The sequence below is a fragment of the Muntiacus reevesi genome, chromosome 1 (genome assembly GCF_963930625.1).
Source record: "Muntiacus reevesi chromosome 1, mMunRee1.1, whole genome shotgun sequence".
In the NCBI taxonomy this organism is placed as follows: Eukaryota; Metazoa; Chordata; class Mammalia; order Artiodactyla; family Cervidae; genus Muntiacus; species Muntiacus reevesi.
Genome location: NC_089249.1, coordinates 228212470 through 228236303, shown reverse-complemented (window position 1 = coordinate 228236303; position 23834 = coordinate 228212470). Strand labels below are relative to the sequence as shown.

The window sequence follows — 23834 nt, the reverse complement described above, 5'->3', positions numbered from 1 at the left end:
CTTCCAATGAACACCCAGGACTGATCTCCTTTAGGATGGACTGGTTGGATCTCCATGCAGTCCAGGGGACTCTCAAGAGTCTTCTCCAACACCACATTTCAAAAGCATCAATTCTTCAACACTCAGCTTTCTTTATAGTCCAACTCTCACATCCATACATGACTACTGGAAAAACCATAGTCTTGACTAGATGGACCTTTGTTGGCAAAGTATTGTCTCTTCTTTTTAATATGCTATCTAGGTTGGTCATAACTTTCCTTCCAAGGAGGAAGCGTGTTTTAACTTCATGACTGCAATCACCATCTGCAGTGATTTTGAAGCCCCAAAAAATAAAGTCAGCCACTGTTTCTGCTGTTTCCCCATCTATTTGCCATGAAGTGATGGGATTGGATGCCATGATCTTTATTTTCTGAATGTTGAGCTTTAAGCCAACTTTTTCACTCTCCTCTTTCACTTTCATCAAGAGGCTCTTTAGTTCTTCTTCACTTTCTGCCATAAGGGTGGTGTCATCTGCATATCTGAAGTTATTGATATTTCTCCCGGCAATCTTGATTCCAGCTTGTGCTTCGTCCAGCCCAGCGTTTGTCATGATGTTCTCTGCATATAAGTTCAGTAAGCAGGGTGACAGTATAACCCTTGACGTACTCCTTGTCCTATTTGGAACCAGTTTGTTGTTCCATGTCCGTTTCTAACTGTTGCTTCCTGACCTGCATACAGGTTTCTCAAGAGGCAGGTCAGGTGGTATGGTATTCCCATCTCTTTCAGGATTTTCCACAGTTTATTGTGATCTACACAGTCAAGGTCTTTGGCATTGTCAGTAAAGCAGAAATAGATGTTTCTCTGGAACTCTCTTTTTCGATGACAGTATCATGCTTTTTCTATGACAGTATCTGTGCACAAAAACAATCTGTCATAGAGACAGTCCCTTCTTTTGCGGAGGGCAGTTCGAGCCCTCATTAAAACTATGGGTAGAACTGTAAACCGACTGTTTTGTGTTTCCTGAGTTAGCTTACATGGGTGTCTTTTAATAATGTCATTAGCCTTTTCAACTTTTTTCTGAAGAAAAAAGTCTCCAGGAACAGTGGGGTTTCCAGGATCAGTGTAAGTGATATTCTGTTCCTAGAGCTTTTGATACCCCTTGAGTTACAGTAGCTTTAAAGGTGGAGCATTATTGCTCTGAACTTTAGAGTTTAAGATCCCACTTATATCATGAGAAGTCAGTACAGTAAGATTTTGCCCATTCATTAACCTTGGGCTTTAGTGAATACTGCTTTTGATGTGGAAATAGGTGAGTGTCTTGAGCTTGATAATGACAGGTTCAGCATTTTGTGCTTGACCCACAGCTTTTCCATCTGCCCACACTTTAGGATTTACAGTTTATTCCATTAAAAAGAGCTGGTTCCATATTCATGAAAACAGAGGCCTAGACTTTGTTTAATATACTCCTCCCTAGAAGGGGTGAGGGAGACTTTGGCATGATTAGGAACACGTGAGAAAACAGCACGGAGTCCCAGCTACCACTTAAAGGATGACTGACATAATAATGTTTGGCTCATCCAGACAGTTCCATTATAGTAGTGAATCAGGAGGAAAGTGGACAAGGAGCTTCAGTGAGCACAGAGAAAGTTGCCCCAGTGTCCTAAAGAAGTCAACTGGTTGGCCCTCCTCAGTTATTAATACCTGGAGTTCCTCAGGTGTAATTAGGATAGGAGCTTGTGTGGGGAACCCTGGGCACCTTCAGTCCAGATGTCTTGAGAGTCTGATAGTTCAGAGGCAGTCTCTTCTCCAGTGTGGTCCTTTGCAGACCTGTCCCGGAGCTGGGGGCGGCTTAGATGCCTGAGGGAAATCCCGCTTGAGATGTCCCTCCTTTCTATAGTAATAACAAGACTGTCCCTTCTCACCTGGGTCCTCTGGGCATTTTTCTCAGGCTGTTTCAGAGCAGGTCTAACAGCCATTGTTGGGGCTTCATTCTTTTGCCTGGTTCTTTTTTGTCTCGATTTTTCCTCCTCATATTCTCTACCATAATATACCGTCTGAGCCAGCTGCAACAGTTTTTCTAAAGACTGATTGGGTCCAAACACTTGTTTTTGTAAGTTATGGCAGATATCTAGAGGTGACTGATTGAGAGGTCTATCTTTTAAGATCATTCCTCCTTCTGCACTTTCAAGATCAACATCAGTAAACCTGTGGAGAGCCTCCCATAGTCTATCTAGGAATTTACCAGGAGTTTACTTCTCTTCCTGTTCTATGTCAGCCAACTCAGCGTAAAGTCTTAGCATGTGCTCACTTGAGTCCTACAAGAATACATTTGGCAAAGTGGCTTTGTTATGGGAGCCACTTGGCTCCCAGTAGGAAGGAGGGCTATTTCGTGTTCCCTCTTTCCCCTTGTCTCACGCTGAAGCATTCATCTCCAAAAGTAGTAGCTTCCTCCAAAGCTAGACCTCTCATGTCAGGAGTCAGTGTCTGTCCCAAGACATACATTACATCTCTCCATGTAAACTCATAAAGTTAAGTTAGTCCCATAAAGACTTCTGTGTACATTTTGGATCCTCTAAATAGTCTTGACCGCAGTTGGGACTGTTCGAAATTCTACCGAGACTGAGGCAACCCCTCCTAGAAGGGTGCCCTGATTCTCAGCCTGTTCAGTTGGGAGCCCCAGGTAAAGAGGCAAAGTAAGAGAACAGGAGGCAGCTGAAGGTTTCACACCCAAATCTGCACCCTTAGGATGTAAGTCTGGCATGTCTTTCAGAGAGATAAAGACCAACACATATGGCACTTCTACCCATTTCACTTATTTTCTACAGAACCAGTCTAGTTGTAAAACAGTAATAATTGAGATCCTTCAACAGGTCAGCATTCCCTGTCTTGCAAAGGATACTGTGGCCATTCAGTATCACAGAAGAAGATCAGGTGTGTCTTTTTAAGTTCTGGGGATTGAACTTGTCCCAGTTTTTTTAAATATATTTTGAAGAAGTGGTTCTGAAACTGCTAGCTCCCATCTGTAAGAGAGAAAAAAGCGGCATCCACAGCCATGGCTTTTTTCCACTGGAAGCATCCTTCCCTGCTATAGATGGGGGTGTAGACAGACTCTCCACTGAAACTTTTCTTCCCTGGTCGAACTTAGTCTGTCCCTTACCGATGCAGGCGTCTTACTCGTCCCTCCCATTTCTACTGCTGAGGTGGGATGGAGATGCACTAGGGGTAGACCTGATAGCATCCCAGATTGATTTAGTTCCATACCACCAAGACCTTTGTTTGATTTGCCCTTTGCTCTGATGCCACCCAGAGTGTAACAGAGTAGTTTTCCTGGAATATTTCCCAAGTTAGTACTACTAGGGGAAGCATTCTTTTTTTTAAAATTTTTATTTATTTCTTTTTCATTTATTTTTATTATTTGGAGGCTAATTACTTTACAATATTGTAGTGGTTTTTGTCATACACTGACATGAATCAGCCATGGATTTACATGTATTCCCCATCCTGATCCCCCCTCCCACCTCCCTATCTACCCGATCCCCCTGGGTCTTCCCAGTGCACCAGCCCTGAGCACTTATCTCATGCATCCAACCTGGGCTGGTGATCTGTTTCACCATAGATAATATACATGTTTCAATGCTGTTCTCTTGAAGCATCCCACCCTCGACTTCTCCCACAGAGTCCAAAAGTCTGTTCTGTACATCTGTGTCTCTTTTTCTGTTTTGCATATAGGGTTATCATTACCATCTTTCTAAATTCCATATATATGTGTTAGTATACTGTAATGGTATTTATCTTTCTGGCTTACTTCACTCTGTATAACAGGCTCCAGTTTCATCCATCTCATTAGAACTGATTCAAATGAATTCTTTTTAATGGCTGAGTAATATTCCATGGTGTATATGTACCACAGCTTCGTTATCCATTCGTCTGCTGATGGGCATCTAGGTTGGGGATGCATCCTTCTTATGTGTGCATATGTGCATTCCTGAGTACAGTCCTGACTGCAGTAGAAGCGGTGAGTCATAAAGGGATGAACAACAACCAAGATGTCCCTCTTGAGTGTCACCACACCAGTATATATGATAGCCAAAGAGGTGGTGGAGGGTTGGCCAATGAAGAAAACGTGATTTTTGTTCTCGAGCTATTAGGGCCAATCCTTCCAGTTCATTTCCACACATTCCACAAAAGGAATATCTAAGAAGTTGAGACAAAAGCCAATCAGAGAGCCTCCTCTGGTCCATTAAGAGCTAGTGCTACCAAAGGAAGAAGCCCATTGCATTTCCAATCTGACCAGATCCTTCAGTTCCCAATCTGTGTCCTCAAAAACTTCATGGTCAACAGCAGGGCTTCTATCCACATAGATAGGAGACACAGCTGTGACAAAGACTCACTTTCAGGTTGCTGGCCCCTGAGGCAGGCAGCGAAGAGAGTAACCTCTAGCCTGAGAGACATTCCCGGAGCTAGAACTCTGCCTCACTCTCAAACATGCTCCTGTAACTTTGTGCTCCTAGCAAGGCTAAGTGCTTCCATACATGGGGTCTAAGTAAAAGTACATAGTAACAGCATGGATCACAGTTCTCCTGAAAGTCTATGATCTGACAAATTAGGTTAGTAGTTGTAATTCCCCACGCAATTACGAAATAGTCAGAGACCAGGAAAAGATGACTGAGAAAGGAAAGTGCGGTCCACATGCTTTGCCCATTTCTGGTCACTCCCCTTGCAGGGACCTTGGGTTTCTCTTGGCATTGGCAGGTCGGTATAAACTCCCGACAAAGCTCCCCTTTTGGGGGTTGCCTTCAGTCATTACAAAGTCATTACAAAGGCACCGTGCAGGACATGTCATTCACACAAGTACACCATAGAGTTATTAGTAAAGTAAATCAGAAAACTTGCATACTGAGAAAGCAGAGAGGCTAGAACTCTTGAGTGTTCTTACCTTGTCAAGGTCCCAGACAAGCCCCCAAGATGATAGCTTACTTTGAACAGTGTTGGATTCGTGATCTCTGAAGAAGAAGATTTAGCTTTGGGACCAGGGACCAGGCTTGATCATTCAAGAGCTTTTGTGTAGCAGAGTTTTATTAAAGTAAGAAAAGGGACAGAAAAAACTTCTGACATAGACATCAGAAGGGGGACCGAGAATACCCCTTAAGTGTATTTCTTAATTTCCAAATGCAACAGAAAGTTTCTAGTTACGTTTTTGTTAGTAACATCTATCTTGTGGTTAGATAAATACTTTTATAATTTCAATCATTTGAAAATAATTGAGACTTTCTGTTAGTGTATGATCAATTTTTATAAATGTTCACATGTGCCTGAAAAGAACATATATTGTACATTTTGATTAGGAGATAGCCTGCCTGCCTTTCCCCTTCTTCCTCCTTTCTGCCCCCCTCTTTCCTCTGGATATGGAATTTTACGATGGCATTTGTTTTCTCTTAGTGAATTAAATGTATTATTCCATCCTGCTTTATGTTGTTGCTGTTAAGAATCTGGCTATCAAGTGATCACTGTTTTGAAAATAATCTCTGTCCCTCAATCTCTGCCTACTTTTTTGTACTGTATGTCTTATCCACACAAGGCAGCTAGGGATGGGGTTGCCAAGCTGCTGCTGGGTCAAGGGACCTTCCTCTCTCAAGGCTGGGTCTGCCCCACTGGGGGCTGGTTTTCAGGCAGACCATCGTGGGCACTGGTGGAAGGCTCCTGGGGCATAGGTGGCAGGCTTGGGTGAGGGCGTCACACTTGTAGCGCTAGAGGTAATATGGCATGTCCTTCTCTATCACCAGGGGCTCTTCCATGGGACCATACCACTTCAACACACAGCTGTTCTTGTCAATGAAGAACTTGGTAAAGTTCCGTTTGATGGCATTTCCCAGTGTGCTCCTTCCCTTGAGCTGAATTTTCATCCACTTCCACAGTGGGTGGGCATCATCCCCATTCACACAGATCTTGCTGAACTTCACCGAATTTGATGCTGTAGCCATGGCGAACTCTTTGATCTCAGCATTGCTCCCTGGCTCCTGCCTCCTGAACTGGTTGCAAGGGAGGGCCAGAATCTGTAAACTACACTCTGTGCATTGGCCATTCATGTCGACCCGCTGAGTGTAGTTTACATCCGTCTTGCCTCTTTGCGAGGTCACACTGGTGACTGTGCACACTTGGCCTGGTGCTTGTTCAGGTTAACCATGCTCCTTTCAGTGTTCTTGACTGAGAGTTCCTACATGGAGTGTGCCCAGTGCCAGTCACAAGACACATCATGGTGCTGACCAGGAGCGCACAGGGCCCCGCAGGTGCCAGCCTCAGCAGGTGGCACAGACAGCTCCCGGCTGTCTACTTTTAAGATTTTCTGTTTTTATGATTTTTTGTACTTTCCCATGATGATGTATTTAGGTGTAGATTTAAAAAAAATTTCTGCTTGGAATTTGTTGAATTTATTCAATCTGGATTTGTGTCTTTCATCTGTTCTAGAACATTTATAGCTATTATAGCTTGAAATATTGTCTCTGCCTGTTTCTTTTTCCTATCTTTTTGAGATTCCAAAGAAACATATGTTAGACCTTCTTATTCAGTAGTCTTTCATGTTTCTTTACCTGTTTTCCATATTTCCCCTCTATATGCCACTTCTGTTGAAATCTCAATGGTTTTGTGCAGCGTGTCTTCTGGTTTACTTGTTTTCCCTTCTACTATGTCTAATCTACTATTGAATCTGTCCATTAAATACTCAGTTACGAAATTATAGTTCTAATTATTTAGAAGTTTTATTTGTATCCTGTCAAAGTTTGATTTATTCCTTTCCTAAATTCCTATTTGCTGCAGATATTTTAAAGGATGTCTTTTATTTAAACCTTGTATACATATTTTAAAATACATATTTTTATAGTTCCAGGTCTTTTTCTGCCAGTTTACATCAATGGTACCTTGTTTCCTTACAAGCTTAACGGTTGTTTCACTGTACTATTCATTATTATTAAAAATTATTTGGAACAGATTTAAGTTCTCTTCTGCATAGGTGCCTAGAGGTAATTAATGATCTGGAACCATGGCAAATCAAGTTCACAACTTGAGGTTTCTTAGTCTGCCCATGAGATGTGAATCTAGATTGTAAACCATATAGAAGCAGATTGTGACTTCAGTTTTTTGGGGTCAGCTTTTTCTTTTCCTTTTTCCTTTTCCTTCCACTGCCCTGTGCTCCCCACACAGCTGTTGTACTGAGTATTGCCAGGGCAGTCTTTATAATTCACCTTTAAGCTAGCAATTCAAAAGACTAAACTCTCAGGAAAATGTGGGGAGAGTTCCCACTTTGGGTGACTCTAAGCTTTGACTTTATTCTCCTTTCCCCACAAGGCTGCCAAAACCAAAATCCAAGCTGAATGAATCAATGAATGCAGCAGGGTTGAGTGGCTTTAGTACTCTGGTTCTATTTTGTCTCTTTCTTAGCTTTTTGTTTTGTAGTTCCTAAACATTCTGTTGCTTTTTTGATGCTTTTAGTGGCATATTTTTATATTCAGTTTTTTTTGTTTTCAGAGTGGTTTGATCTGAATAATCCAACTCAATGTTATTGGAAATGAGTTGGCCATTGATTTTTTTAAAAAAAATATTGCAGAGTACTTTACTAAACTATTTTATTGTTTGTAAAAGATTTTCAGTTTAGTTTATACAGTCAAAATACCTGCAAAGAAAGATACATATTTTCTTTTATAGTGGTATAGTAGGTAATTTGTTTTTGACAGGAATCCTTTTGGTATTTCATGATTATTCATGATGATGGCATTTGATGTGTATGTGTGTTTTACCTACTTTTATATGTGTTTATATTACATATGTTTATGTCAAGTAAATATGTTAGAGTAGCATTAAGAATGTATATGTAAATTTCATTTTCACTGAGGGCCTTCGAAAAGGAACTTATAGTGAATTGTATGCCATTTTGCCATTTACCTAGATGACTGTGTGATAATCCTTCTACTGTGACCTCTCATTTGGAAAATTATATTTGTATATTACCCAATAGTGAATCATCTTTACATATCTGTAATGATTTTATTGACCAATGTATTAGTTATCTGTCACTGTCTGACAAGTTACCATTAACTTAGCTGCTTAAAGCAATGCACATTTGCTGTTTCAGTATCTGTGGTTCAGGATTCCACGCATGATTTAGTGGGTCCTCCGTATCACTGCAGTGCTGCTGCTGATGCTAAGTTGCTTCAGTCATGTCTGACTCTGTGTGACCCCGTATTTGGCAGCCCACCAGGCTCCTCCATCCCTGGGATTCTCCAGGCAAGAATACCGGAGTGGGTTGCCATTTCCCTCTCCAACGCCTGCATGCATGCTAAATGGCTTCAGTCGTGTCCGACTCTGTGTGACCCTATAGACAGCAGCCCACCAGGCTCCTCTGTCCATGGGATTCTCTAGGCAAGAATACTGGAGTGGGTTGCCATTTCCTTCTCCAGTATCACTGCAATAGCTGACATCTAACCTTAGGCTTGACTGGGGAAGGATATCTTTCTAATAAGCTCATGGGGGTCCAATGGTTTTTACAGAATTCAGTCTTTTGCAGCTTGTCAGATTAGGGGCTTCATTTTCTTGCTGGCTGGAGCCTGCTCTCAGTTTCTTGCCATGTGTTCACCTCCATGAATAGCTCCCAACATGGCAGCTTGGTTTTTCAAAGTCAGTGAGAAGAAAGAGAGAGCAAGTTCTCAGCAAAACAGACATTACATTGTCAGGTAGTGCGATGACATGTACATATTCACATGCATCCTGTTACCTTTCCTATGTTGGTTAGAAGTAAGTCATATCTCTTACTTAAGGGGATGTGTCTGATTTTGGTCTAGATATTATGAATTGTCTGCAAAAGTAACAGGAAATGATATATATATAAGATGTTTATTTCTCTTACCTAAACACGATCTTCAGGTCAGCAGGGCTGGTGTGGCAGTCCTGCTTCAGGTAGACACGGGGAGTCTTGAGTTTGTTCTAGTCACACTATGATTCCCGTCCTAAGGAATAGCCCTTTCTTCATCATTTTAAATGACCAGATCTGCATCCCAGGGAGCAGAGTGGAAGAAGGGATGTAGAAGCAAAAGCCAGTGACACTTAAGTCTTTTAAGGAAGACCTGAAATCTGGCAAATGATGTTTCTGCTTCTATCTTGTTGGCCAAAATGTAGTCTTTTTTACTGATACTTCATTTGCCCAGCAAAAATTTGGCTGCCATGGAAGAATGGGAGAACAGATCATGAGGAACCACTAGCAATTTCTACCACAACTAGTTTTAAGCTAAACAAACAACCAACCAAAAAACTCTTTGCTCTGGGATGTTGTTGTTTAATTGCTAAGTCATGTCTGACTCTTGGTGACCCCATAGACTAGAGCCCGCCAGGCTCCTCTGTCCATGGGATTTCCCAGGCAAGAATACTGGAGTGGATTGCCGTTTTTTTTTCTCCAGGTGATCTTCCTGATTTTTCCTTCTCCAGGGATTGAACTCATGTCTTCTGCATTAGCAGCAGATTGTTGACCACTGAGCCACCAGGGAAGCCCTGTTCTGAGATTATTGTTGTTGATCAGTCATCCAGTTGTGTCTGACTCTTTGTGACCCCAAGGACTGCAGCACACCAGGCCTCCCAGTCCCTCACCATCTCCCAAAGTTTGTCCAAGTTCATGTCTATTGCATCAGTGATGACATCCAGCCATCTCATCCTCTGACAGTCTCTTCTCCTTCTGCCCTCAATCTTTCTCAGCATTAAGGACTTTTCCAGTGAGTTGGCTGTTCTCATCAGATAACCAAAATACTGGAGCTTCAGCTTCAACATCAGTCCTTCCACCAAATATTCAGATTGATTTCCCTTAAGATTGACTGGTTTGATCTCACTGCTGTCCAAGGGACTCTCAGGAGTCTTCTCCAGCACCACAGTTTGAAGGCATCAATTCTTTGGCGTTCTGCCTTCTTTACAGCTCTCACAACCACATGTGACTACTGAGAAGACTATAGCGTTGATTATACAAACCTTTGTCGGCAGAGTGATGTCTCTTGCTTTTCAACACATTGTCTAAGTTTGTCATAACTTTCCGGCCAAGAAGGAATCATCTTCTGATTTCATGACTGCAGTCACCATCCGCAGTGATTTTAGAGCCCAAAAGAGGAAATCTGTCACTATTTTCACCTTTTCTCCTTCTGGACCAGATGCCATAATCTTAGTTTTTTTAATATTTATTTTTAGACCTGCTCTTTCACTCTCTTTCACCCTCATGAAGAGACTCTTTAGTTCCTCTTCGCTTTCTGCCATTAGAGTGACATCATCCCACATATCTGAGGCTGTTGATGTTTCTCCCGCCTATCTTGATTTCAGCTTGTAACTCATCCAGCCCGGCATTTCTCATTATGTGCCTGGTGTAATAGGGTAAACAAACAGGGTGACAACAGACAACCCTGTCATACTGCTTTCTCAGTCTTGAACCAGTCCTTTGTTCCACACAGGGTTCTAACTGTTGCTTCTTGACCTGCATACAGGTTTCTCAGGGGACAGAAAAGATGGTCTGGTATTCCCATCTCTTTAAGAACTTTCCACAGTTTGTTATGATCCACACAGTCAAAGGCTTTCATGTAGTTGATGAAACAGAGGTAGATGTTTTTCTGGAATTCCTTTGTTTTCTCTATGATCCAGCAAACGCTGGCAATTTGATCTCTGGTTCCTCTCCCTTTTTTTTTTTTTTAATGTATCCAGAACTTGTTTATTGGGATGGTTTCCCCTTCATCTTGATAGAGGGTGCTTTTAGTGCTGCTTCCGTCTGAAAGAGCATCCTTCTGTAAGCCTTGCTTTTCCTCCTGTAGGCTGGCAGAGGACAGTAGAGCAGCCAACACACAAAACTACTGTTTGTGCATGGCTAAAGACGGTGGTGATTTTATAGCATCCTGGGCATTTTACATCCATGAAATAGGAACTGGGGCTCTGCACCAGGCGCTTCTTCTTGTGTTTCCTCTTCTCCTCTTCTGGAGAGGGATGAAGAAGATCCTTTGCGAGAGGCATGTTCTTGTGAGGAGGTCGTCACCGCCGGAAAGCCCTCTTCCTTTTTTAAACCCAGTTTGGACATCTGGAAGTTCTTGGTTCACATAATGCTGAAGCCTAGCATGCAAGGTTTTAAACATGACCTTACTCTCATGGAAGATGAGTGCAACTGTCCAATGGTTGTCAAATTCTTTAGTACTACTCATTTTGGGATTGGGATGAAAATTGACCTTTTCCAATCCTGTGGCCACTGCTGGGTCTTCCAGATTTGCTGACATATTGAATATAACTCCTTAATGGTATCATCCTTTAGGGTTTTGAATAGTTCTACTGGAATTCCATCGCACCACTCGCTTTATTAATAGCAGTGCTTCCTAAGGCCCAGTTGTTTTCGCTTTCCAGAATGTCTGGCTCTGGGTGGCTGACCACACCATCGTAGTAATTCAGTTAAGATTTTTTTTGTACAGTTCTCTGTGTATTCTTTCCATCTCTTCTTGATCTCCTCAGTGTCTACTAGATCCCTACCATTTCTGTCCTTTATTGTGCTCATCTTTGGGCAAAATGTTCCCTTGATAGCTCTGAGTTTCCTCAAGAGATCTCTAGTCTTTGCCCTTCTCTTGTTTTCTTCTAGTTTTATGCACTGTTCATTGAAGAAGACCTTCTTGTCTCTCCATTGCTGTTCTATGGAACTTTGCATTTAGTTGGGTACTACCTTTCCCTTTGAGCTTCCCTGATAGCTGGTAAAGTTGGTAAAGATAGCTGGTAAAGAATCCACCTGCAATGCAGGAGACCCCGGTTCAGTACCCATCGGTGATATGGATCAGGTCAGGAAGATCCTCTGGAGAAGGGATAGGCAACCCACTCCAGTATTATTGGGCTTTCCTTGTGACTCAGCTTGTAAAAGAATCTTCCTGCAATGTGGGAGACCTATATTTGATCCCTGGGTTGGGAATATACCCTGGAGAAGGGAAAGGCTACCTACTCCAGTATTCTGGCCTGGAGAATTCCATGGAATTCCATGGGGTCGCAAAGAGTTGGACACAACAGAGTGACTTTCACTCCCCTTTCCCTTTCTCCCTTGCTCTTTACTTCTCTTCAGCTATTTGTAAAGCCGCCTCAGATAGCCACTTTGCCTTCTTGCTTTTCTTTTTCTTTTGGATGGTTTTGTTCGCTGCCTCCTGTACTGTATTACGGACCTTCATTCGGTAGTTCTTCAGGCACACTGTTTACTAGATCTAATCCCTTGAGTCTATTCATTACCTCCACCACATATTCATAGGGGATTTGATTTAAGTAGTACCTGGCTGGCTTGGTGGTTTTCCTCCTTTCTTTAGTTTAAGCCTGAATTTTGCTGTGAGAAGCTGATGATCTGAGCTACAGTCAGCTCCAGGTCTTGTTTTTGCTGACTGTATACAGCTGCTCCATTTTCAGCTATGAAAAATATAATCAATTTGATTTTGGTATTGACCATTCAGTGATGTCCATGTGTAAAATCATCTCTTGTGTTGTTGAAAAAGGGTATTTGCTATGACTAGTGCATTCTCTTGACAGAATTTGGTTAGCTTTTGCCCTGCTTCATTTTGTTCTCCAAGGCCAGACTTACCTGTTACTCAAGGTATCTCTTGACTTCCTATTTTTGCATGCCAATCCCCAGTGAACATCTTTTTTTCACATTAGTTCTAGGAGGTCTTCTAGGTCTTCATAGAATTGATCAAGTTTAGCTTCTTGGGCATTGGTAGTTGGGGCATAGACTTGAACTACTGTGATGTTGAATGGCTCGTTTTGGAAGCAAACCAAGACTACACCCAAGTACTGTACCTCAGTAGTTGTGAGGTTGCACCCAAGTACTGCATTTCAGACTTTTTTGTTGATTATGAGGGCTACTCCATTTCTTGTATGGGATTCTTGCCCACAGTAGTAGATATAATGGTCATCTGAATTAAATTTGCCCATTCCCATCCTTTTTAGTTCACTGATTCCTAAGATGTAGATGTTTATTCTTACCACCCCCTGCTTGACCACGTCCAATTTACCTTGATTCACGGACCTAACATTTCAGGTTCCTATGCAATACTAATTCTTTGCAGCATTAGATTTTACTTTCATCATGAGATATATCCACAACTGAGCATTGTTTCCACTTTGCTTCATTCTTTGAAGGCCCAGGTGCTTCATTCATTCTGGGGCTATTAATAGTTGTCCTCTGCTCTTCCCCTGCAGCTTATTAGACACCTTCAGACTTGGGGAACTCATCTTTCAGTGTCATAGCTTTTTGTCCTTTTATATAGTTCATGAGGTTCTCATGCCAAGTACACTGGAGTGATTTGCCATTCCCTCTTTCAGTGGATCATGTTTTGTCAGAATTCTCCACTATGACCCATCCGTCTTGGGTGGCTCTACACAGCACGGCTCATAGCTTCACTGAGTTATGAAAGCCCCTTCACCGTGACAACCCAGTGATCCATGAACAGGACCCTGGGATAGTTAAGTATAAAATTATTCTTTTTTCCTTTAGAGATTTGAGAAATTACTAAAAATTCAGTTTCTTTTCTGTAGGATGGGGAGGACTTGAAGAGCACAGTATGCCAAAGAGAACTGGACTAGCTTGGACAAAGTACAGTGTGGATATGAGGAAGGCTGGTTGTGGAGCCTGCAAGGGGCAGATTCTTAAAGTATATTATCTCTATTTTATCCTCCAACAACTCTTGCTGTCAGTGCAGTTCAGTCACTCAGTCATGTCCAACTCTTTGTGACCGCATGGACTGCAGCATGCCAGGCTTCCCTGTTCATCACCAACTCGAAGAGCTTGCTCAAACTCATGTCCATTGAATTGGTGGTGCCACCCAACCATCTCATCCTCTGTTGTCCCCTTCTCCTGCCCTCAATCTTTCCCAGCATCAGGGTCTTTTCCAGTGAGTCAGTTCTTTGCATAAGGTGGCCAAAGTGTTGGAGTTTCAGCTCCAGTTCTTCCAGTGAATATTCAGTACTGATTTCCTTTAGGATTGACTGGTTGGATCTCCTAGCAGTCTTAGGGACTCTCGAGTCATCTTCAATACCACAGTTTAAAAGCATCAATTCTTCGGCACTCAGCTTTCTTTATGGTCCAATTCTCACATTCATACATGACTACTGGAAAAGCCATAGCTTTGACTAGATAGGCCTTTGTTGGCAAATTAATGTCTCTGCTTTTTAATATGCTGTCTAGGTTTGTCATAGTTTTTCTTCCAAAGAGCAAGCATCTTTTAATTTCATAGCTGCAGTCACCATCTGCAGTGATTTGGGAGCCCCAAAAATAAAGTCTGTCATTGTTTCCATTGTTTCCCCATCTATTTGCCATGAAATAATGGGATTAGATGCCATGATCTTCGTTTTTTGAATGTTGAGGTTTAAGCCAGCGTTTTCACTCTCTTCTTTCACTTTCATCAAGAGGCTCTTTAGCTCCTCTTCTCTTTCTGCCATAAGGGTGGTGTCACATGCACATCTGAGGTTATTGATATTTCTCCCTGCAGTCTTGATTCCAGCTTGTGCTTCACCCAGCATTCAGCCCAGCATTTCGCATGATGTACTCTGCATGTGCTGTGGATAATAATATTCTGGCTACAGAACAGGATAATTGCTTAAGGACTCTAAAATGGTTTATAGGAGGACTTAAATTGAAGAAAGTAGGGAAAACCACTAGACCATTCAGGTACGACCTAAATAAAATCTCTTCTGATTATACAGTGGAAGTGAAAAACAGATTCAAGAGATTAGATCTGATAGACAGAGTGCCTGAAGAATTATGGACGGAGGTTTGTGACATTATACAGGAGGCAGTGATCAAGAACATCCCCAAGAAAAAGAAAGGCAGAAAGACCAAATGGTTGTCTGAAGAGGCCTTACAAATAGCCGAGAAAAGAAGCTAAAAGGCAAAGGGGAAAAGGAAAGATATACCCATTTGAACAGAGTTCCAAAGAATAGCAAGGAGAGATAAGAAAGCCTTCCTTGGTGATCAGTGAAAGAAATAGAGTAAAACAGTAGAATGGGAAAGACTAGAGATTTCTTCAAGAAAATTAGATTGATACCAAGGGAACATTTCATGCAAAGATGGGCCCAATAAAGGACAGAAATGGCATGGACCTAACAGAAGCAGAAGATATTAAGAAGAAGTGGCAAGAATACACAGAAGAACAATGCAAAAAAAGATCTTCATGACCCAGATAACCACGATGGTGTGATCACTCACCTAGAGCCAGACATCCTGGAATGCAAAGTCAAGTGGGCCTTAGGAAGCATCACTATGAATAAAGCTGATGGAGGTGATGGAATTTCAGTTGAGTTATTTCAAATCCTAAAAGATGATGCTGTGAAAGTGCTGCACTCAATATGTCATCAAATTTGGAAAACTCAGCAGTGGCCACAGGACTGGAAAAGGTCAGTTTTCATTCCGATCCCAAAGAAGGGCAACACCAAAGAGTGTTCAAACTACCGCACAATTGGACTCATCTCACACGCTAGCAAAGTAATGCTCAAAATTCTCCAAGTCAGGTTTCAATAGTATGTGAACCATACTATTGAAACTATTGAACCATACTTCCAGATGTTCAAGCTGGATTTAGAAAAGGCAGAGGAACCAGAGATCAAATGGCCAACATCTGTTGCATCACAGAAAAAACAATAGAGTTTCAGAAGAAACATCTACTTCTGCTTTATTGACTATACCAAAGCCTTTGACTGTGTGGATCACAACAAACTGTGGAAAATTCTGAAAGAGATGGGAATACCAGACCACCTTACCTGCCTCCTGAGAAATCTGTATGCAGGTCAAGAAGCAGCAGTTAGAAGTGGACGTGGAACAACAGACTGGTTTCAAATAGGAAAAGGAGTATGTCAAGGCTGTATATTGTCACCCTGCTTATTTAACTTATATGCAGAGTACATCATGCAAAATGCCGTGCTGGTTGAAGCACAGACTGGAATCAAGATTGCTTGGAAAAATATCAGTAACCTCAGATATGCAGATGACACCACCCTTATGGCAGAAAGTGAAGAAGAACTAAAGAGCCTCTTGATGAAAGTGAAAGAGGAGAGTGAAAACGTTGGTTTAAAACTCAACATTCAGAAAACTAAGAACATGGCATCTTGTCCCGTCACTTCATGGTGAATAGATGGAGGAACAATGGAAACAGTGAGAGATTTTATTTTGGGGGGCTTCAAAATCACTGCAGATGATGATTGCAGCCATGAAATTAAAAGACGCTTGCTACTTGGAAGAAAAGTTATGACCAACCTAGACAGCATATTAAAAAGCAGAGACATTACTGCTGTAATCCATGGGGTAACAAAGAGTCAGACACGACTGAGTGGTTGAACTGAACACTTTAAACCTAGAACTTGATGTTAAAGCCCATGTTCATTCTTTAGTTTGAAGAGTTAACAGATTCCCATAAAGAGAGCCATGTTTCTTAAGGTCTTAAGTGTGATACTAGTCTTTTTATTCATCAGTTATGCAAGCTCTCAGCTTTGATATTTTGAAGTTGCAGGCAATGAGATGAGGATGTAATTGTTCAGTTACAAAGTTGTGTGGGACTCTTTGAGACCCCATGGACTGCAGCATCCCAGGCTTTCCTGTCCTTCACCATCTCACGGAGCCCCTCAAACTCATGTCCATTGAGTTAGTGATGCTATCCAACCATCTCATCATCTATCGTCCCCTTATCCTGCCCTCAATCTTTCCCAGCATCAGGGTCTTTCTCAGTGGACCAGCTCTTCGTATCAGGTGGCCAAAGTTTTGGAGCTTTAGCTTCAGTATTAGTCCTTGCAATGAATATTCAGGGTTGATTTCCTTTAGGATTGACTGGTTTGATCTCCTTGCTGCCCAAGTCAGGAGTGTTCTCTAGCACCACAGTTAAAAAGTACCAGTTCTTCAGTGCTCAACATTCTTTATGGTCCAACTCTCACATCTGTACATGACTAGTGGAAAAACCGTAGCTTTGTCTATATAACCCTTTGTCAAAAGTGATGTCTCTGCTTTTTAATACACTGTTGTCATAGCTTTTCTTCCAAGGAGCAAGTGTCTTTTATTTCCATGACTGCCATTACCATCCGCAGTGATTTTGGAACCCAAGAAAGTAAAGTCTCTCACTGTCGATTGTTTCCCCATCTATTTTCCATGAAGTGATGGGACCAGATGTCATGATCTTAGATTTTTGAATGTTGAGTTTTAAGCCAGCTTTTTCACTCTCCTCTTTCACCTTCATCAAGAGGCTTCTTAGTTCCTCTCACTTTCTGCCATTTAAATGGTATTATCTGCATATCTGAAGTTGTTGATATTTCTCCTGGCAGTCTTGGCTGAATGAATCACAAGCTGAAATCAAGATCGCTGGGGAGGTAATAGATGGGATGTATGGAAAGGTCTCTTTATTCAGGCTAGCTGTGATAACCAGCAGTCTGAGTAGTGGTCAGGATGTGACTTGATAAAAGTCTGTCTGTTCCTTCCTTGCTTTCCATGGTCTGCTTATGCTTTAGTATGGCTGTCCAGTGGGCACTGGCTAGCGTGAACCTCCTTAGGAAATTCACAGCCACTGTCTTTTGCCCATTGGAGATAAACCCTGAAAAAAGCTCTGACCTACCTTTCCAGGAATGGGGCTAGTCAGACTGGGCAAGCATGTTCAGAAGTTTGCTGCTCTGGTTCATTTTTCAAAACAGTTGAGTCCCTTCTGCGTGGTTTCTCTGTGGGGTTTAAGTCACGACGTCAGAGATGGGGAACTTTCTCTTGTCATACTTCCTCTCTTTTCTGCCTCCCTTCAAGTACTTCTGAATGTTATATTTATTTAGTTCTGATCAGTTAGACATTTTCTCTCCCAGCCATTCATCTGCAGGTGACATTAGTTACAGAGGGGAACCCAGAAAGACAAGGGGGCAGGGAGTAATTGAAGAATGGCAGGAAATATGTACCCTGTCCCTGCTGATGACAGCCATACTTCACAGCTTGCACTTCCTGAGTAGAGGACTTGGGGAAGGGAAGGCTCAGAGCTTTTTCAGGAAGTTGGCTGCATCCCATTATCTCCAGATGTGTGCAAAGTGTTTAATGAACGGCACTGGCTACAAGGCTGTCATGTGGCTGTGGGGCAGAAGGATTTGCTCGTATTGGACAATTCATAATCCCTTTGTTTCAGGGAAATCTCTAAGACTGACTTCGCAGGCTGCCTCCCAACCCCCATTGCATACACAGCCTTGAGGTTTAAAGCTAATTTATTTCTATCTCATTTTCTTTCAGCTTTCTACTGCGTTTAATCACTTGCTTTAGTCTCACTGCCCCTTCAGCCAGGCTTGCCGGGAAAGGATTATAGCTGGGCCCTCATGCCCCAGCTTCATTTGGAGCATCTGGTCAGCGTGCCAGAACACAGAATATCTCAGAGGCTTCCTCTGCTCTTTGACTGGCAAACACAGGGTAGTTTAAGCTGTCATGGAGCCTTCCTTTTATAAAACATCCAGAATATGAGAAGGATAAAGGGGAAGCTGAAGGCTCTTAAAAACCAGCTGGAAAGTGCATGAAAACTAAAATGCAGTCCACCTGCTCAGTTCCCAGGAGTCCTTCCCAAGTTCCTTTTTGTGGTTAGGTCATTTAGATTCTCACTGCAAGGACTTGAGGGAAAAGGCCATTCCAGTAGGGTTTCTGTTTGGGTGAGAGTTCCTGAGGGGCATCCTGAGGGACTTTCCTTCACGATGGTCACTATGGTACTTCACTCTGAGCGAGTATCTTTTCACAATCCTCATTGTCTTTGTGAAAAACTCTTTTGGGTGTCTATCCACACTGGGGTGAGTGTTAAGGTTTGAAAAGAAGCAAAGGCTAAGCAGAAGGTGGGCCCAGGAGTAAACTTGCTGGGCAGTTTTTAGGCAGGAAGAGAGGACAGAAATCAGCAAACCCTGGTGCACACCTTTACCATCTAACATGAAATGCCTGTTGCATAGATGCTCTTGCCAAAGAACTGTGGAAAATAGCTGAGTGGAGGAGCCTCCAATCCCCCTTCGTGTCTCTGTTGAAACGATTTATTCAAGACCACAGAGCCAGCTGGCAGACAAAATGAAAAGATGAGTCAGAAACTCTATAATTTTTTTTCAAGCTAAGATGTGGCCTTCAGGTAGCATTTCCTGCACAGAGGACTCTTGGGATACAGAGCAGCGTGTTCCTGCAAAATTCAGATAAAGCCCCTCTCTCCAGCCCTGTAACTCACAGTAAACTGTGCATTAGATGAGCTGCAGTTTCTGCTTTTGCAAAAGTAAGAAATAGTTGGGGGCTTATCAAGTTAGATGGTGCCTTATGGGGTGTCTAACACAAAGTGTCTGGTCTACCCTCCCTCTCCTTCCCTGCACTTCCCTTTCCCCTCTCTCCTTTGTTGCTGCAACCTTGTCTTTAGATAGTCATAGTGACCTCTTGGGTCCCTGCATCTTTCTAACTACAGCTAATCCTGGTCCTGCATTCTTTTTTTGTTTGTTTTGTTTTTTAAGTAATTTTTATTTCTTTTTGACTGTACTGGGTCTTTGTTTGCTGGATGGGCTTTCTCTAATCTCAGTGAGTGGGGCTACTCTTCATTGTGGTGTATGGGCTTCTTATTGCCATGGTTTCTCTTGTTGCAGATTACAGGCTTCAGTAGTTTTGGCACATGGGCTCAGTTGCTATTCCCAGGCTCTAGAGTGCAGGCTCCATAGTTGTGGTAGGCTTAATTGCTCCACGACATGTAGGATCTTTGAGGACCAGGGATTGAACCCATATCTCCTGCATTGGCAGGCAGATTCTTTACCACTGAGCCACCAGGGAAGCACTGGTCTTGCACTTTTAAAGTCTGCACCCAAAGGCTCACCTAAACTGCCCAGCTAAGAGACATAAAAAGCAGAGATATTGCTTTGCCAACAAAGGTCCGTCTAGTCAAGGCTATGGTTTTTCCAGTAGTCATGTATGGATGTGAGAGTTGGACTATAAAGAAGACTGAGCACCGAAGAATTGATGCTTTTGAACTGTGGTGTTGGAGAAGACTCTTGAGAGTCCCTCGGACTGCAAGGAGATCCAACTAGTCCATCCTAAAGGAGATCAGTCCTGGGTGTTCATTGGAAGGACTGATGGTAAAGATGAAACTCCAATACTTTGGCCACCTGATGAGAAGAGCTGACTATTGGAAAAGACCCTGATGCTGGAAAAGATTGAGGGCAGGAGGAGAAGGGGACGACAGAGGATGAGATGATTGGATGGCATCACTGACTCGATGGACATGGGTTTGGGTGGACTCTGGGAGTTGGTGATGGACAGGGAAGCCTGGTATGCTGTGGTTCGTGGGGTCGCAAAGAGTCGGACACAACTGAGTGACTGAACTGAACTGAAGAGACATATAAGAGTCTTGTTTTCTCCATGAAATGTAGTTAGACCTCTCTATAGTATTTTGGCAAATGTCCAGATTAGTGTCATGAGGTGACTTATTCAAATTTAAATTTTATGTCTTCAGCTCTAATTTGGTAATATATTCACATGGTTCAAAATTCAAAGGTCACTAAAGGCCAAGGTGAACTTCGTCACACCCCATCCCTGTGCCATCCAGGTTCTCTTCCTCAAAGCAACCAAGGGTTGCCAGTTTCTTCTAGAGATATTTATGTATAGTCTAAGCAAATATACCCATATAGTGTTTTTTCATATATTTACACAAAAGGTACTTCACTGTGTATACAGCTTACTTGTTTCCATTTAACAATATATCATAGACATCATTGTTTATCAGTACATAAACAGCTTCTTAGGATGTGACTTTCGTTTTAATATATGTAGAATGACTCAGGTAGAAACCTTTGGGGAAATGTGTACGTTGACCCATGTTTAAAAATGACAGTGCTCCAATTAGACTTATTACTTAGGCACAATTTATTGTTTAAATGAAGGATGTATTTGATTGTTGTGTCTAAGAAGTGATTACTGATGGCTTTTTAGAGCCAGTATGACTCACAAAGCATCTTTGATGATAAGTTTAGAATGACTGTGTCATTAGTTCTGATTGGGAGTTTGTGCGAGTCAGAATTTTAGTTTAAAACCTGTTAAGGGAGGAAAGCAGCCATAAACTTGGTCTCCTTGGCTGCAGTGCTTCCCCTGTGTTGTGTTGGGACCATTTTTTTTAATAATCAGGGGGCTGCACTAGGTCTGCCATGGCCACTCGGCACTTTGGATCTAAAGATGCCGAGATATTTCTTTGCAACTATGAAAAGCTTAGCTATTTGCATTTTCCCTGCTGAAACCTGCTGACAGTTGGGAATGCTTCCAGACCCAGGTGGCTGACTAGTTGGGCTCTAGCCCTCTTGTGGTTATGTTCTTGGTAAAGAGGTGATCCAAGAATGATCAGGGAATGAGTTGGGATGAGTAGGACGGCTCCATCTTGAGTGTTTGCCAGGGCAGCCACTTTAATGCTTGTGGGAGAGCCAGTCTATTTACAGAAGACAAAAGCCACATTTTTTGCTTTGAAGGAATGCATTGGTTTAGAATCCTCAGGGCCAATATAAGACACCCAGAGGTTCTGAACACTGAAAAGAATATGGTACCCATCTTCCCCAACCCTCAAATCACCTTCTCCTCACAAATAGGTAACTCAAAATATAAGTAATTCCAAATTTTAAATTAAGTCTGCTAGCCCCAGGAAAGATGGCTAGTTATATTTTTTACAAAAATATATCAAGTAGACTTTGGGCTTTTTTCCTCACATTTTTTTGGCTACCCATGCTTTGCTGATGCCCAAGGAAAAATTAAGTATCTCTGTTGCATGATCTAACATTGAGAGTTTCTAGTTCTGCTGAGGAGCTACTCTCTTCCTAGGATTTGGATGACAAGAATTATTTTATAGTATCAATAATTTTGAAGTTTTTTATATTTTATTTATTTATTTATTTTAATTTTTGACTCTGCTGAGTCTTCGTTGCTACTTGGGCTTTTCTCTAGTTGCAGGGAGCAGGGACTACTCTCTAGTTGCCACATGTGGACTTCTCATTGCAGTGGCTTCTTGTGTTGTGGAACGTGGGTGTGCAGGCTTCAGGAGCTGTGGCGGCATGTGGGCTCAGGAGTTGTGTTCCCAGGCTCTAGAGCACAGGCGCAGTAGTGGTGCTGAGTGGGCTCAGTTGCTCTGCAGCATGTGGGATCTTCCTGGATTTGGAATTGAACCTATGTCTCCTGCATTGGCAGGAGAATTCTTTACCACTGAACCACCAGAGAAGCCCCAATTTTGAAGTTTTTAAAAAGAATGTTCTTTTGTTTATTTAAAATTATCTTTACCTAGACTGAACATTTGAATAGCTCTGAAATTTTCCTCCCAGAAATGCATTTTCTTCTTGAGTGCTCCATGATGAAATCAGTCTTAATTTCAGTTCAACTAGTGTGTAAAAACACACAGTGAGTGATTATTAGTCCCTGAAGGAGGCAAGACAGATGGAGCCCAGAATGGAATTGGCTTTATGATTAATTGAATCCTTGAAGAGCTGAATAGAGTTAGAGCTGATCCAGCCCAATCAGCGCCTTGAGACGGCTGCTGCTGTCCCAAGCCTGAGAGAGGAAAGGGTCACAGCAACCCAGATTTATCCTCTATTAAAATGGATTGAATGTATGTACCAGACAGTTCCCATTTTTAAGCCATTGATGCAGGATAATTGGAATGGAAACAAACAAGATTAGAACTAGATTACAGGTATTTGTGCAAGTTGCCTCCTAAATCAATCAGAGTCCATGATTTGTTCTGAGGGTGCGTTATCATTAGAGTGAATCATTGAAACTCAGCGACACATCTGGAGTCGGCCAGCCAGAAGGGAAAAAGGGAGGGGGGAACAGAAAGCTGCTTAGGGTAGGGAACTGGGCACAACTGTGGAGTGCTTTTCTGTCTTTGGGGGCAGAAGTCTTCCAGAGAGAATTTTAATTTAATTTTGCTCTTTTTTCTTTCCAGCAGAGATGCATGAAAGTATAGGTTTGAAATGACTGCCTTCTTTCCATAGTGAATAGATGGGTGTGTCCTTTTTTTAATGTTTGGACCAGTCATCTAGGGCAGCTTCTGCCTATGGAGATCCTGCCATCCAGGGAGAGAAAAGGGCAAAGGCCTTCTAGGTGCTGTGGAGGACGCAGCCATGTGAATCACCAGGTCCGTTAGGATTGGGTGCCCTGGTGCCTTGCCGGGGGTCTTGTTAGTACAGAACACCATGTGTGGAGCTAGAGAGCTCAGGTTTGCTTTCATGGTTGGGCTCTACTTTCTGGGCCAGGGGCTGAGGGATGAAGTCCAGGTTCCCTCATAGCCCTCTGTCCCACTGACTCTAGCTGTGGTCTTGGGCTGGGGTGTCGGGCAGGTGATCCTCAGCCCGAGGGTGACTCATCTAGTCCTGTACTCACATGGGTCACAGTCTCAGATCTGGAGCTGGCTAACTAACATCTGAGTAATTGTTTTACATATAAAAGCAAGAATGGGTACATGAGGGACTTTCTCATAGAGATGTGTTGCCACCATCCCTTTCCTTTCTGAGTTACCTTCCAGGCACTGATGCTTATGTCACATTCCTGGCAACATGCTAGGTTTAGACCCATAGAAGCCTCATCTGGTAGGCTAGCATTACCCTTACCTTCGAACTGAGCTTTTTTTCTTTTTTCCATTTTGAGCTCTTGTGAGTCAGGCTGCAGGCAACTCATTTACATGGGAGACAGTCAGAAGGCAAGCGTCTTGAAGTCTACTTTCATTTTGCCGTGGGAGGTGTTTTCCTGTTGAATTGCTAACCTGGCAGGTCAGAGGGAATCATAAAGGATCTTGCTCATCCCTAGGTGGAACAGAGTACAGCAGAGCACCTCCGAAGGGGGTGAAAAAACCTTCCTT

The 23834-nt window shown here is 42.5% G+C and overlaps 2 protein-coding genes across 8 annotated transcripts in view; one reads left to right on the top strand and one right to left on the bottom strand.

The window, feature by feature from the left end:
• Positions 1-23834, top strand: part of SIL1 (SIL1 nucleotide exchange factor) — a 235297-nt gene that overhangs the window by 174857 nt on the left and 36606 nt on the right. The window lies entirely within an intron of this gene.
• Positions 10692-11030, bottom strand: LOC136168043 (small ribosomal subunit protein eS27-like). The gene has a single exon (XM_065935522.1). The coding sequence runs from the start codon at positions 10999-11001 to the stop codon at positions 10747-10749; it is 255 nt and encodes an 84-aa protein (XP_065791594.1). The 5' UTR covers positions 11002-11030; the 3' UTR covers positions 10692-10746.

Coding starts and splice junctions, on each gene's coding strand:
- LOC136168043 (XM_065935522.1), bottom strand. CDS start 11,001: ATGCCTCTCGCAAAGGATCTTCTTCATCCCTCTCCAGAAGAGGAGAAG.